The sequence below is a fragment of the Dicentrarchus labrax genome, unplaced genomic scaffold (assembly GCF_905237075.1).
Source record: "Dicentrarchus labrax unplaced genomic scaffold, dlabrax2021, whole genome shotgun sequence".
Lineage (NCBI taxonomy): Eukaryota > Metazoa > Chordata > Actinopteri > Moronidae > Dicentrarchus > Dicentrarchus labrax.
Genome location: NW_026136719.1, coordinates 15,778,100 through 15,793,716, shown reverse-complemented (window position 1 = coordinate 15,793,716; position 15,617 = coordinate 15,778,100). Strand labels below are relative to the sequence as shown.

General features: G+C 38.2%; 1 protein-coding gene across 23 annotated transcripts in view; it reads right to left on the bottom strand.

The window, feature by feature from the left end:
- Window positions 1-5,590: 5,590 nt before the first annotated feature.
- Window positions 5,591-15,617, bottom strand: part of plekha7b (pleckstrin homology domain containing, family A member 7b) — a 67,360-nt gene continuing 57,333 nt past the window's right edge. For 21 of the 23 annotated variants that reach the window (XM_051379356.1, XM_051379350.1, XM_051379354.1 and 18 more), the window contains 9 exons: window positions 15,327-15,518; window positions 15,128-15,242; window positions 14,626-14,717; window positions 13,590-13,814; window positions 11,454-11,681; window positions 10,620-10,753; window positions 10,236-10,384; window positions 7,835-7,972; window positions 5,591-6,262 (listed from right to left, as the gene is read on the bottom strand). In XM_051379356.1, coding sequence (XP_051235316.1) covers window positions 7,848-7,972; window positions 10,236-10,384; window positions 10,620-10,753; window positions 11,454-11,681; window positions 13,590-13,814; window positions 14,626-14,717; window positions 15,128-15,242; window positions 15,327-15,518 — 1,260 coding nt within the window. In that variant the 3' untranslated portion in view covers window positions 5,591-6,262; window positions 7,835-7,847. Of the gene's footprint in view, window positions 6,263-7,834; window positions 7,973-10,235; window positions 10,385-10,619; window positions 10,754-11,453; window positions 11,682-13,515; window positions 13,815-14,625; window positions 14,718-15,127; window positions 15,243-15,326; window positions 15,519-15,617 lie in introns of those variants that run through there. The other 2 variants (XM_051379360.1, XR_007880922.1) reach the window with 2 other exon arrangements.

Genomic DNA, 15,617 nt, shown 5'->3' with positions numbered 1-15,617 from the left:
AGGAATCTCACACCTTTCAGCTACTTTAACCAACAGAGGACTCACAGACACAGAGACACACAGTGAAACGCCTCGGTATGGGGAAATAAAAGATACCACTGTAAGAATCTAACAGTGTATTTTTTCAGATCCATGCATGATGATTCTTATGTGATATCTCAGTGTGTAGTGGGCTCCTCATGAGCGGTCTTACCGGGACTGAAATGTCTGTTCCACGTGTCTCATACGCCACCTTTTGGACACTTAGGGAAACGCCTACAGATATATTTTCCACCCCGCAAAATTAAGACCGTAATAGAGACAAAAATCTGAAGATTTGACTGCTTCTTTTCAGGTTAGCTTTATGCTGCTTTAAATGATGTTTAAATTTGGTCAACAGTATCCTGATATAGGCGCACTGAAAAGCATCTTAGCTGTAAAACAATTTCCCTTTCAGATGTTTGAGCTTGCTGCTTTTTGGGCTGCATTGTTACTGCTTTCAAAATGACAATCTTGTCTGCATCAGAAGAGGGGAGAAATGATGCACAAAGACTCATTGTATTTGCTTAACGTGGTATTTATTACCAGGCTTTGATCAGTGCAGTGAAAGATGATTATTTATGGGTGCAGCTGAGCAGGTGCCAGCGGGTGCCGGATAGATCTCAAAACACAAATATAGACTACTATTTCTATAGAGGTGACTGTAATGGCTTCCTCTTTATAGCTCAGGTGGCAGTGCGTGAAGCCAGCTTGAAGAGCAAAAGACAGTCCAACTTGTTGGGGGGTAAGGCAGACACATTTGCATACCCTGTGAGTCTTTGATGCATCTTGAAATTCAAGTCTAGCCCATAAATATTTGAAAAGGAGAGTGCATGAAAATCAACATTTTTGTTACATTAAATTAACATGTGTTCTTCTCCTGTTCTGCATGGTTAATTAGAGAACACTATTCAGTCAGTGAGTGAGGGTGAGGGGGGGTTGGGGGGGCGCTGCTTTGATTACAGTTCAGCCAGAGCAGGTTTCAAAGGTGTGCAGCTGATTCATACTCAGTGATTTGTATTCTCAATGAGGATTCACAATTATCTGCATTATAAAAGGAGAACATTATAAAAGTTCTACTTTAAACCTTTGAGCATCACATTAACCCAGTTAGGGCTAACATGTGTCAGGACATGGGACAGCCTTTTTAACAGTAGTAGTACTAACCCCACTATTTATTATTTACAGCCAATAAACAAACAAATGTTTATTACACACCGTAACACACTATGATTCAGTTGTTAGCAGATATAAGGACATCATATATGAGTCATGTAGTCATATATTATCATGTTTTAGTAGATTTTAATACACTTGTAAACAGTTGTACATGTGAACAAACATGTTTCAGAATTGTTACGAGCCAGTGTATAAATATCTTGGAATTGTTATTAATTTAGATCATTTTTAACTCTAACCTACAAAGGATTTATAATATAATATACTATAATGCATATTTATTATTAAAACTGAGGGATATCTTGAATTCATATATTTATATTTATGGAGTATCCATGTGCAGCTATCCATACTGACTTTAGCTGATATGCAGACATACCTTTTTTTTCCACTTGTATTCAATTATAAAGCATTACTTTATGGACAAGTGGTATCATTTTCCTGTTTCTTGACTGCATAAGGATCTAATGCTGAAGAGAGTAGATCTTGCAGCTGACCTTAGCTCAAGAGGACAGTGGAGGGTTCTGGGGGAAAAACATTTTGAGAGCTCGTCTCAACATTTACCTCCAAGACAGCGAGCATAATAAGTGAAATTGAAAATGTAGGAATAGATACAGTACATCTAGTTTTAAATGTAAACTTGAATATAAATACAGGCTATGTTGATCTTACACATAGGCATTGTACTGAATATCTATTGCGGGCTCTTTAAAGTGTACTAAAAACTGTAAATGTACTAAAAGAAGATCTTCAATGACAAGAAATGACAAAACCCTACAGAAACTTCTGCTAACACCCTGACATGCCATCAGTGAGACGATTCCGCCAATGGTCACAACCACTGACACGATCCAGTTGTAAAAGACCGACATCCACAAATCCAACACAACTTAGTCATTATCGAATGCCAAGTTATGCAATTAACTCAAACACTATTTGCATACATGCAAATCATCTCTCTCCCAATTGGACTTGCAAAGTGGGACGCTCTGTTCTCATTAGTTGACCCAAATCTCTTACTTGTAACTCTGGATTTCATCAAAGTTTAGTCAGGATCTAATATTTCCTTTCAAGTTAACAGAGAACCACTGATTAATCATGTTGAAATAAGGAGTGCAACATGCCAATTCTAATTATATACTTATCAGGGACACCATCACACCGCCTGTGCCAACAGTAATACAAATATCAACCCTGTAGTACTCATGAATACATTTTAGCCAATTATTTATGGTACTATATATGTATGTATTTCTAAATCCACACCTGCACTATGTTATTTGAGGCGCAATCAAGAATCTGTTTAGGTGGAAGCATCTTGTTTTTCATGTAAGTAACAATTCAAGTATGATTTTTGCTCTACTGCTGTAACTTTTGTGTTTCTAAGTATTTCATCAAAACACATCTTTTAAAGTTATGGCCTAACTTGACAGTTACAACTTTTTTCCCCTGTATTCATGTATCATGTATCTAAAAAAGACTGATGAAAAAAAAAAAGACTGATGCATCACCATAATACTGCACTGTGGGTCCGTACAGTAGACGCATTTGTAGCCTTTTCATCTGCGTCGTTAAATGTTGTAAATTTCACTTAGATCAGTGTGTATGTGTGCATGGAGCTGCTGTATTAAAGAGGAGGCCCAGGGGCATTTGGTTCATTTACAAAGCAATTGCTTTTATGTACAAAAGCCCAATCCACTGTAGGTATTGTAAAAGCCTTCCGTTTAAGGGAAATGGGATTAATTCATTGTTTAATGTAATACAGCACCTTCTCAACACACTTAATCATTTATGTTGAAGGAATTGTGTTCTCTTGCTGTTTAATATATTAAGCCTGTAAACGTATTGTTCATTATTTAATCTTTCTACATTTCTATTATCTCCCAAATGATATCACAACTGTAAAACCCAAACATAATGGCTTTGAAATAAAATATTACACAAAAGGCATTGTTTTAGTTAATGGAAATAGTTAGGTCAATGTAGTGCATCATGACTGTAATTTAGCTTTCCTTCTATTCTTTTTATAGCATGCATGCACGTTGGAAAGAATATTCAGTGATTCCTAACTCTTCAATTATTCAACAAATCACCATTCCATTTCTTACATATTAAAAAATGTACCGTATGTGGAGCTTGAAAATGATAAAACAGCATAAAATACTCTTTTGAAATCAAAGCACCTATTGCATCGGCTTCCTTGGTTTTGTATTTGTACAATTGGACTACAATCTGGATCCCCACAGTGTGCAAAGGAGGCGCCGGCTGTGTTTCCACTGTAATCTAATCCTCAGACATTCACGGCAAGTAACAATAATATTTATGTGATGGAAATAGGTATCACTGGGAATTGATGTAGGATCTCTCCCTTCTCTTCCCCTATCAGGGGGAAACTGTGAATATGTTACAAATGCAGCGTGTAATGCAGTGAACAATATAGACCTGAGAACAAGGTCAGGCTCCTCAGCATGGTCTCAGTAGGCTTTTCCTTCAACCATCGACCTGCCAAAAAGGAAACCTGACAAAAAAAAGCTAAAGTCAAAGCTTTAACATGACCAGTGTCATATCAATCATACTCCAAACTTTGGTATGAGGCGCTTTTACTTTTGTGATTTAAAATAAGACATTTTATTAACATAGAATCTTTTATTTACTTCTACAAAAACTACTCTCTAACAAACATCCCTGTCAGGGAACTGAGCAATATGTCTTAGTCTTAGTAGAAAAAGCATTTCTAAAGCCAGTAAGTATTTAGTAAAGGATTAATGCGGGAGGCCTTGATTGCGTTTAACAGAACAGGACCCAATTAGCATAATAGGCCCTCTTTCATTCTCTTTGAAGTCCAGAGCATAGAATAACAAATGTATATGAACCACCAGCCAAACGTCAATACATGGAAATGCCACAATCCTCAGTGGAGGGTCTTGGGTGAATTTTTGCAGGAGGAGGGAAAAACATCCCATTTTATTGCAAAATAAGCAGAACAGAGGATATGTTGGGTCTTCTAGCCACCAGGGCCAGCAGGCGCTGTGGGGCCCCCGAATCCTGGAGGAGAGATGGAGGCAGAGAGGATGTGTCTGCCGAGGGAGGTGGATCCTCCTCTCTCAGGTGTTTTCAAAGCGCACCATGATGCAGACGAGTACAAGTAATTACTCTCCAATTAAAGATAAAGATGTCACTTGGGAGAGAGCCGCATCACAACAGCTCACTGAGATAAGCAAAGGAAGGCGAGGGCGCCATATCCGTTAAAAGCATATGCATCATGTCCTATCAACGCATGTATCAGGGCGATTCATGACAAATGTAACATGATTAATATTTGTGACGAGAACTGCATTATTTGCTAATAATGGCACCGCTGCACTTTCTATTTAAAAACATTTTCTCTATATTCTTCTCTTTTTGAATCAGAAGTTCAATACATGTATTTCTCAGAGGTTTCTTTTACAATTGCAATGGAGACAGTTCATGATTTAAAGATATGAATTCTGTACTTCAGAATCCAGAGTTATTAGTATCCACCTTCTTGGTTGAAAATACACGGAATTAAAAATGCCCTTTTGAGATGGGAAAAGCTTTGAACTTAAGAAACATTTCAAGAAGCCTTTTTTTTTTGTATTGAAAGTTCACCTCCTTTGAGCATGCCATAGTCTGGTTCCCTTTTCAAATAATAGAATGAAGTTTAATAGGTCAAGGCAATCAATGTGGAGGTTCAAACAGAATCTTAAAGCTATGATGAGTGCACATTTTGTACTTTTCCTTTGTACATGATTAGAATAAAGATACGGTCAATAAACGCCTCAGTGAAATATAATAAAGAACAAAAGCTCTTTTAGGTTAAAAGTTAATACTGTAAGTAAAAGTTGCCTTTCTTGGCCTAATTTCTCAGTTAAGAGAATAATAAAGCCTAGATCTTTGTATTGGATTTTAACAGTTTGAACATCTGTGTACACTGAACTGTCCAGCTGCTGCTTTGGAAATCAATGGCAAGGACAAGCAAACTTGATGACTCAAACCATTGAGAGAAGCAGTAAGTAAGACTTCACCCTTCATTGGCAGACAGCAAGCACAATATAATTATTTTATTTGTTGGCTGAACAACACCAATGATTTCTGACTGTGACAATGTGACTAGTGCTTAAGTCAGTTATAAGGCGGTGTAAGCTGTGTCATAAACAACGTTTTATATCACTAATGCAGGATGACATAAGGTCATAGTTTGTTGTATTTTCCTTTAAATATAACATTTTATACTAGTAATTTGTACTTTTGGCTCATTCAATATTGTCATTGGACAGCTGAGCCTATATGGTACTCAATTCATTCAAATAAAAATAAAATAAATGTAACAAATATGAAATAAAACAATAAAATGATGGTGATGAACCAGATCTTGTGTTAATATCTTTAATATTCACATTTTTATAAATTTCCATTGTGCAACCTTCCCCAGTCACACAGAAAATATGTTAAAGGTTATTTTCATCCTGATGTAAGCAAAAATAAAATTCATTTTGGCAAGCTAAAAGGAGACTGGCAGTGCTACAGGTACATACATATGATATTTCAAGTGGTTTGTTGTAAGAATATTATCTGAGTTTTGACAAAAATACTACCATCATGACACATTTAGTACCTCTTGTTCTTAACATTCTGTACCTGACAAAAAAAAACAAAGATGTTCCCAGTTGAGATCACACTGCAAGTAAAAGCAATTCAGTCATACCTCGAAAAACATGATACAGTGTACAATTCAAAGTGCAATGACATGTAGAAAATATTTTTTTATTATTATGAGATTAACATAATAACAATAATTGTTAGACACTTCCATAGTTAATAAGCACAGCAACTCCAAAGTCTTCGCTCTCAGCAACTAGAAATACTTTAACAAGTCACTGCTGCGTGAGCCTCAAAGAGCAGGTTAAATGTTTAGTACAATTCTTGTACCGCTGTATGGAAAAATTGTAAGTTTCCAAAATCAAACGAGATCCTCTTTTTTTGCAGAATCAAGTTGTTTGCTGTCATCATGGAATAGCACCTCAGTGTCCAGAAATTGCTTGGGCTGAGAGGTGATGAGATAGAAAGACAAAGTAAGTCCAAGAACAGTGAATATCAGAAAGCATAATATGATAATGCGTTAGTTTTGGAGCCACAAGTGAAAGAATCATGAATTTCTGTCCATGCACCATGATCAAAAACATGTACAACATTAACCAAATATTTTTTGTCCTTGACATAGAAAATGTTAAAGTCAACTAAACATATACCCTAAACTTAGATCCACTTACCAAATACATGTGCATTACTAAAAGGGGCAGTGATCTTTTTTAGGATATGATCATATAACCAATGATCAATAAACAGCTGCCACACAGATGTGAAAACCATACAATTAAAACATACTATATAGGAATGAGTGAACAACTTGCTACATGATACTGAGACGAGTGTTGCGTACACAGAAAAAAAACTCTCATACTCTTCCTCAAGGTGAGTTAAAATGAAAGTTTTACAGTTTTATCACTTTTGGTGAACAGTTATGCAGACACACTACAACTGTTAACAATAGGGGCTATCTATGTGCTGTAGTTCTGAAATATTTTACTTAAAATGAATCCAATTAGTAGAACCTGTGTGTCAATCTGATCTTCAGTGATGGACACGAAACTGTTAAGTGGCGGAGCAACTTTTCCAAACCAACTACCCATCACAGCCCACCTCTTACAGCAGACCTGAACACGGGATGAGAGCTACTACAGAAAAAAGTTCGGATAACGCACACAGTACAAAAATACACAGTCAAGCATGCAGTCACACAAGTTCTTAATGAATGAAGGTTCCTCATACAGCTGGAAATGACACATTCAAGTTATGCCAGACTGACAAGGAAGCAGTTCATGCTTCTACGTCAAAAGGTCATACACAGCTAGATGGACAGTTTACAACTATGTGTGGGTGTGTGTTCATTTATCAACGTTTGATTATTTTATTATGTATGTATGCCCATGTGAAACAATTTATTTCATACACATTAGTCAATGCAAGGCTAATGGTTATATAAATAAATCAAACTGAATTTAGTAATCAAATATTTGTCGGTACTGGCTGAGGGATGGAGTTTTTTTTAATGAGGCAGTAAAATGACACAAACCCTCTCTTTACAGTAACAACAGTGATATCTACTGTGTTTTTTTCTAACTTATCGCTGCCAGGCTACAGATGGGGAGCTAATTGGTGCTGTGGAATGCAGCTGTGCTGACTGCTGAACTGTCAAGGTGCTAAATCAAAAGGTGTCTCCTTTGTTAATTATACACAATGCTACAAACAGTCATGTTCGTTTGAGCCCTTTCTTTCCTCAACCATCCACAAATATTTTGGCAGTGGTACAAAAAAAAAAAAAACAATTTACACACAATTATCACAGTGGGATGAACAGACTGCCTGCAGATGTTTGTTTGGATTATAATAGGAGCAGAGACAGGGCTTCCCTACCCCAGACAAGATGTGTTTCCTACAATCACAACAGAGCAGTAAGCATGCAGTGAGGTGCAAAGCACACAGGAGCCCCCTGTTAGAGAGAATTAGTGAGGCTTTCGAAAACATTAGCACTGTAAAACATGCGGTTAGGCCTTACTTTATTTCTCGGATTAGACAAACGTGTAGTGAATCCCGTTGCTTAGAGGAGAGGGAGGCGCCAGAGATACAGGAGGAAGAGGAGGAGGTGGAGGAGGGGGTGGGGGAGGAGGGGTGGGGATGTTAGCCTGTGTTGGAACTACAGAGGAGAGGACAGATGGGAAACAGAGAGGGGGAAAACGACATCGGTTGTAGGTCAAACGGCCAAATAGTTCTGGGGCAGTTTTAAGGTCACAGTGAAGGCTGGAACACACAATAACACACAGTTTTCTGAAAGGACACACAACTATGAAAGTGTTTAAGCTCTGTCAACTACACCCACACTTCACACTTCCTGTGCTTTAGACACTAATGACACTGGGAGTGGGTGACAAACTCTAATATCACTGTAGATGTTGTTTTTATATCGTTATTCTGGAAAGTCAAATAAAAGTGCCGTATCACACTGATGCAAAATTCCTGTAAATCCAATGTTATGACCTACAGCAGTGTCCACAATGGCATGATACAACAGGATATATTAAAGGGATAGCCTTCTGCCCACAGCATAAACTATAGAGCTACTAAATGTACTCATTAGTCAAGAAGAAAATGAATTGGAAACAATTTTAATTGGTTGATCAGTCGGTGGTTAGGCAAAAACCCTGAAAATTCTCTGGTTCTAACTTCTCCAATGTGTGCATATATATTATGAAAAATATGAAATTGCAGTTGACAAGAAATGTAACTGTAGATGTATGAAGGTTAGGGCTGCAGCTAAATTATTTTTATTATCGAATAATCTGCTGATAATTTTCTCTAATCAACTAATTGTTCTGTCAATAAAATGTCAGAAAAAAGTGAAAAATGCTTCTATATCCCCCCCCAGTGTCTTCAAATGTCTTCTTTTGTCAGACCATCTGGCCAAAACCCAAAAATATTAAGATTATAATGATATATGACAAAGAAAAACATGAAATCTTAAACCAGTGAAAGTTTGGTCTTTCTGCTTCTATTCATCAATTACCAAAGTAGTTGCAGATTCATTTTCCGTCAGTGAAGCTGCCCCTCCCTTATTCAGGAGTGTAAAAACTTCCATGTGTGTAGATACAGCGCACATACAAGAACATCTCAGATGGCCTCATCAACAGCATCTTTACCTGTGTTTACTAACAGAAAAGTTCTATGTCGTTTTTCATCAACGCATTTCTAGCGTGTTTTTGCTTGAAAATCCCAAAGAGTAAAGGATTTGAAGGTATTCGATAAGACGAAGGTCATTAGGATGGTAAATGTTTTTAATTAACATCAGCTGCAACATCAGACGTTTGAGGCGCATTGTGTTCTCTATGCTGTGGTGTGGTGTGTGCTTTATTTCCTCATCATTTGAACATTTCGGCAGCTTAAAAGAAAACAAAGCAACGAATAGCTGAAGAGGCACTACAAGGAGGAAGTTCATTCATATTTTGTAGAAAAATTAAGAGGTTCTTACAAAACACAAGTACAAGTAATTACAAAATACTAAGTTTAGAATAACAAATTCAACAATCAAAAACACCTTTTTTAAAATATACTGTATGTAATTTCAGAGCTGAATATTCCTGCTTTTATGCCAGCATTATTGAAGTCTCTCATGCATAATACTGAGAAAAAGACTCTTCTTTGAATTCAGGGATTTGGAAGTGCACCAGCATACCTTACTTTAACACCAAAGGGAGAGAAAGTCATTGATTCAGTCTCTACTGACAAGATGCCACCAGTTATATTCTCTGACATTTCTCTATGCTGGAAATAATGTTATAATTGTTGACTTTGCCTCACTGTGCATATTAAGCTTCCACACACGCTGACAGCTTGAGTGTTACTGTGTGTGACATATACGTGTGCGTGTGTGTGTGTGAGAGGCCGACAGACTGACAACCTGCTGCAGCTACAGTGAAAATGAACTTGCTTGTCTGCTGTAGAGTATGAAAGAGATGAAAAGTAAGCGCAGTGTCTTTTATGCAGGTTCAGAGCTACGTTCAAAGCAGCAGCAATGGTATGCAGAAGGAGAGTTTGAGAGGGTCATTGATCAGCACACAAAATGGCCTCATCAAGCAATTCCTCCCCCGTCTGAAAGATTCTACACGGATTGCAATTAGAGGCTATCTGCACTCCTAAGAAGGAATAATGTTCAGTTATTAGGAAATGAACAGCCTTATTGCTTGACTCTGCACCTTACGCCCTTCTTATCTCCTTTACATCAATCCAGAATTCTCCCTATTATCCCTTCTTTCCTGGCAGATTAGATTTGGCAGTAATTATTCCTGTAAGTGTTTCTGTGGAATAATGATTTTTATACTCCTTTATAAAGCAAAGATGTACAAACTGATAACCTACAGGTTGAAATGAAGAGAAAATCATTTCAAATGAGAAAAATTACGAACCTGCGACTATTTTGCTCTTGAGTGAAGCCTCCGAGGCGAGAGCGTACGACATGGTGATGATCCTCTCCTGCTCCTGCAGAGCCGAGTCAAGTGCCACTAGCCCCACCTCCGGCTTGTCCACAGTCACTGTCGGTGCTAGGTTTTGCACACTGTCCCACGCACAAAGAAACAAAACACCAAATTGACAAACCACAATGCATTGGTAGTGATGTGGAAATGCACTGATTGCATTGTCTGTAGGGTGAATGCCTGCCAACAAAGGGCTTGAATGGGAGTATTTTTCAATGGTTGTTGGGATGACTACAATGCCTTCCTGAAACCCCAGAATCAGCCATGTATGTGCAACACTTAAATGCAAAATCTGTTTCATTTTATGTTATTTACCTGGACTTTGCCAAGATGCTCTTGATGCGCTCCACCTTCCGATGGCGGTCCTCTACCTCTTGCGGGCTGAGAGGCTCCTCAGGCTCTGAATCTACATAGCGCTCCGGAATCAGGACTTTCTGAGGCTTGGAAAGCTACACAAAATAGACATGATGTGTGTTAAGATCTTAGTTGTCTTTATCATCGTCCTTGTTATCAGATCACCCAAAAAATAATCTATCCAGTTGCACGGCTGAAGGATATGCAGACGGACATTAGAGGACATTTTAAATAAGCTAATCCTACAACTAAGAGTTAAACTGTTTATGGACATTTAGCTACCTGCTTAAAACTGAAAATAATTTTTGTAGTTAGATTTAAGTAATAAGTAAGTTACAACAGATGTCTGTTAGTTTTCTTCTACATCATTTATATGTCTCTCAGAATAAGCATCAGTCAATGCTTTTGCTGTGCGAGGGTTTATTTTTTACACCCCCTACCAAAAGGGGGTGCTCATGTGACGATATCACACTCTTTGCGAGAACAAAACAAGCACAAGTTCCAACAGGAAATGTGTCCACTACGTAGACAGCAAACATCTTTTAGCCTCCACTACATGCCTCGGAATAAAACCTCCAATCCAAAAGTTCAGACTGCTATAGTTCAGGCCCAGTATAGCAGCACTCACACAACTACTCATTGGGACGTATATTCACTGCAACCAGTGCAGCAAGGCATCTTTAAAACTCAAAAATACTCATCAGCTGTATCTTCACTGCAACCAGTGCAGCAAGGCATCTTTAAAACTCAAAAATACTCATCAGCTGTATCTTCACTGAGACAAAGATAACTTACCTCTTTGTTAAGGTCCAGGTCATAGTCTAGTGGCTCCAGGTCAACCTCATGGGTGGGAGGGGTTGTGGCCATGGAGCGGAAGGTCAGCCATTCGTCAGAGTGTGAGCGGGGTCTCTCTTTGTGCTCGGGAGGTCTTTCCTCCCCCTGAACGCTCCTAACTCCCTGTGCCTCCTCTCCCTGAACAGCCCTCTCGAGCAACTGCAGGTCAAAGTCCTGCTCTCTCTTCCACTGGACAACGCACAAAGGAAACAAAATAGACTGTGAAACAAATTACAGGTTGCTGCCATCAAGTTGTCTTGTTCATCAAGTCAATGTGAAAGTTTCACTTGCCTTCACACATAATTTAATGAAACAAGTACTGTACAACACTAGTTATTACTGCTTACTGGCTACACAGAGAGAGAGAGAGAGAGAGAGAGAGAGAGAGAGAGAGAGAGAGAGAGAGAGAGAGAGAGAGAGAGAGAGTGTGTGTGTACAGGTGTGAAAAAGAAAAAAAGAGGGAGCATGCATTGATATGTATGAGACATAAATGCATGCTTATATGAAATTGGAAACCCTCAAATCACAGCATGCTGTAAATTCTCCACAACAGTGATAAAGACAGCACAATGACACTCAAACAAAGAGGAAAGATCTCTGCACTCATACTGATGACATAACCATATTTTATGTATTCAGATAAAAAATATATAACAAATAAAAAAAACATGGCGATATACGTTCATTAGAAAATAATGTTTATTTATTTGCAAACATTCACATTTGAAAAAGGAAGGGTTCTTATAACTAACTATTAATTAGCAGATAAAAACGCTGAGCAAACACTGAAATCACTTAACCTATATGAAATGAATGTCATACACATTAGTATTGTCTATATAAAAGGCTTTCTCTCACAAAGACTTCAAATTGGTAAATGGGACAAAAGTAGGCCCCAGTCCGTTAACACAACCATCTTTATTTTCATTTAAGTAAAAAAAATAATATCGCAAGAAAAATGCGATGATTAGGTTACGATGAGTAGGCTGAATAGGCACTGCTGAGTATATGTCAATGTTTTTGTCAGTAGAAAATAAGAAGGCACTTTCTTTTTCTTTCTCTCTCACAAGCACAAACACACACACACACACACACACACACACACACACACACGGACTGCTTACAGACAGCAACAGCACATCATTAAAGAACAGCGAGCATGAACATCTAAATGAGGGGAAACTGGTAAACAGATATCTGGGTGCTATTCTGAAAGTATGGTAGTATGGTAAAATATATATATATATATATATATATATATATATATATATACTGTTAGAGTGAAAGCCAAGAAATGGAAAGAACACTAAGGAGAAGTGAGAATGGATGGAATCAATGGAAGCAATGTTAGGGTCTATAACAGAGAATGATGAGGAAAAATACCCAGAAAAAATGATGAAAATGAGGTGTAGATGGCATTGATGATCTGTGCCTCAGGTAATTAGTGTGTTATGTGTAGGCAATAGGCAAGATATACTGTAAAGATTTTGAACAAGAATACATCCCTATTCAATATAAATGTAATTATTTCCACTCCATAACAAACACTTTTTTTGTCAATTATGTAAGTATTGTACACACTTTATTGTGTTAAGTGTAATGCAGAAACTGTTATCCACTTATCTGTGTAGGCCTTTTTCACAGAAGAAATGTTGACATGTCACAGTAGGAAAAGCACAATAAAATGAATGATGGCTGAATTCCATTTAGTTGCTTCAGTTTCAGGGTCCTGGTATTCTGCATGTGGGCTCACTCAGTGTCACATTGTCATGACTTAATAGGGCAGCTGAATAAAACAGAGCTATTATTAATGTTATTAGTAACACCTGTGCTTTTCCTACTATGACAAGTCAAAACACCTGCTGTGAAAAAGGCTGGTTTAAGTCTTAAAACAACATGCATGATATAAGCACAGCTAGAGCCACACAGTGAATGAGCATACTGCATTAATGTATTACTATCAACTCTGTAATGTCAGGGACAGAGAAAGGACAGACTACTGAGTAAAGGCATGCATGACTACCGTAGAGTGCCACTCTCGATTTGGCTGTCGTCATGCATGAGAGTGTGACGTGTGATACTGTTCTAGTAACATACTGATCCCAAGTCTGCTGAAAGCGGGCGCGAGGAGGAAGACGAGGTGCGCGGCGATGGCGAGGCGTGGCGGTCTCCGTGACTCAGGGTGCGTTTGCGCTGGCGGACGAGAGCCTTTTGGTGCCTCTTCATCCTCTCCAGCTGCTCATCAGCACTCATCTTCCCCCTCTGCTGCTGCTGCGCCGGGTCCCCAGAGTACAGACGCTCCAAGGCACTTTTTGGTCTCTCCTGAGAGGAGTGGGAGGAAAGAGAGTTGATAACATGAGCAAAAGGTGCAGCAGAAGGCAAAGAAGAGGGGGGGAAATAAAAACAAACCTAACGAGAGGGTAAAATCATAGCTAATGTTAACAAGGAGCGAAACAGGAACACAATACACTTTTCACAACTGAGACATTTATGAGGTTATATTTGGAGCATACGGAGAATCAGGTATATAGTATAAATTACACTACAAATACTTAGTTTTGTTGTCTGTTTATTTACGAGGAATTTGAATGCATTTAGTAGCTGTTATTTTAAGTTTACACAATAAGTTTATATTATTGTATGTCGTCTACCTATAAAATTGGAGCTTGACAAAGTTCAGATATATTTTACCAAAATCTGTCAAACTTAAAACATACTTTTTTTGTAAAAAGCCAAAAAAACTTGACTGGCACAAACATTTTTACTTACTGAATGCAGGTTTTTACCATTTGAGTTTTTGTAAATCTGTAAATATTTTTTTTTATTTTGTACATTTTATATTTTTTTTCATTGCTAACAATCTAATGATCTTGTTATAGTGCAAAAAAACCCCAAACAGAATGGCTAACTGTCTTCCCACCTGTGAACACTTGCAGATAGGTTTGATGGAGGTCTTGGGAAAGCAGGAAGTACAAATTTGAGCACGAAATATCAAATAATTTAACTGTCCTTTCATTTATTTGTGAATTGCATTGATATCATGTATCTGTGCTGTCTCTCCTCTGATGTGCTGATGGGGACTCACTGTTGACTCACTCTTTACTATTTGATCTTAGTTAATTCCGATCCTCACCTTCATGCCGACAGCTGAGGTTGCTCTCCGGAGGGTCACATATGAGGAGATGCTTGAAGACTGATTTAGCCTAAGCGATGAGCCAGCCACTCCTGAGGAAAAGCCAACCACATTAAAATGCTGTACTCAATTTGGCAATACAGCCAAACACTGGTGTAAAATCTTTAACATAATAAATATTCTACAGCTAAATAAGTCTCTTTCTTTTTTTTTCTTCCATTTTCTCTTTATTTAGAATCACATATCAGCACTTAACACATTCCGCATAGTTTGATAGAAATATACAGTGATTCATCTTTACAATTTTTTTTTTAAATATACAAATATGAACAGAACATGGGGTGTTTCAAAATGGCAAAAAGAAAAAAAAACATACTAAGAAGAAAATAAAATAAGAAATGACAAGCAGTTAAACAAGGAGCAATATACATTTTCCACTTTTCCCAAATTTCCTCAAATCTAGTAAATAAGTCTCTTTCTACTGGCTCGATCATCCCCGTACCTCTGCTAGGTAACGTCTGGTACCCATCATGTCCAGATGCAACTATGCTGATGTGACTGGAGCCGTCTCCAGCTCCCATAAGCTCTGGATCACTCAGGAAAGGCCTAAGTTCCACCTGAGATACACAGACATAGATTAGAAACTGTGTAGATTTGTGTTTGTGGTGCTTAGATGTCTAAATTTCACACACTGCCTGTACCTTACTGTCTCCATTAGTGTACTGGCCAATCTCTCTGTCCCTTTTACGCTCATCTGACTGTCGTTTGAGGCCGCGTACAGAAGTGTGTCTGATGACCGTTGTCTCCCGGGGCAACGGGGGCACAGCAGGGGGATGCTCGTCAGGACTGTAGAGCTGAGGTAGAGGAGGTCTGGGAGGCACATCATCCTCACCCTGCACACAGAACAACTGTGAATTACTGATACATACTTAAAATGACAAACAAGCAACGACCTCACATTGCCCTGACTGTGACATCAGTCCTTTCTGAAA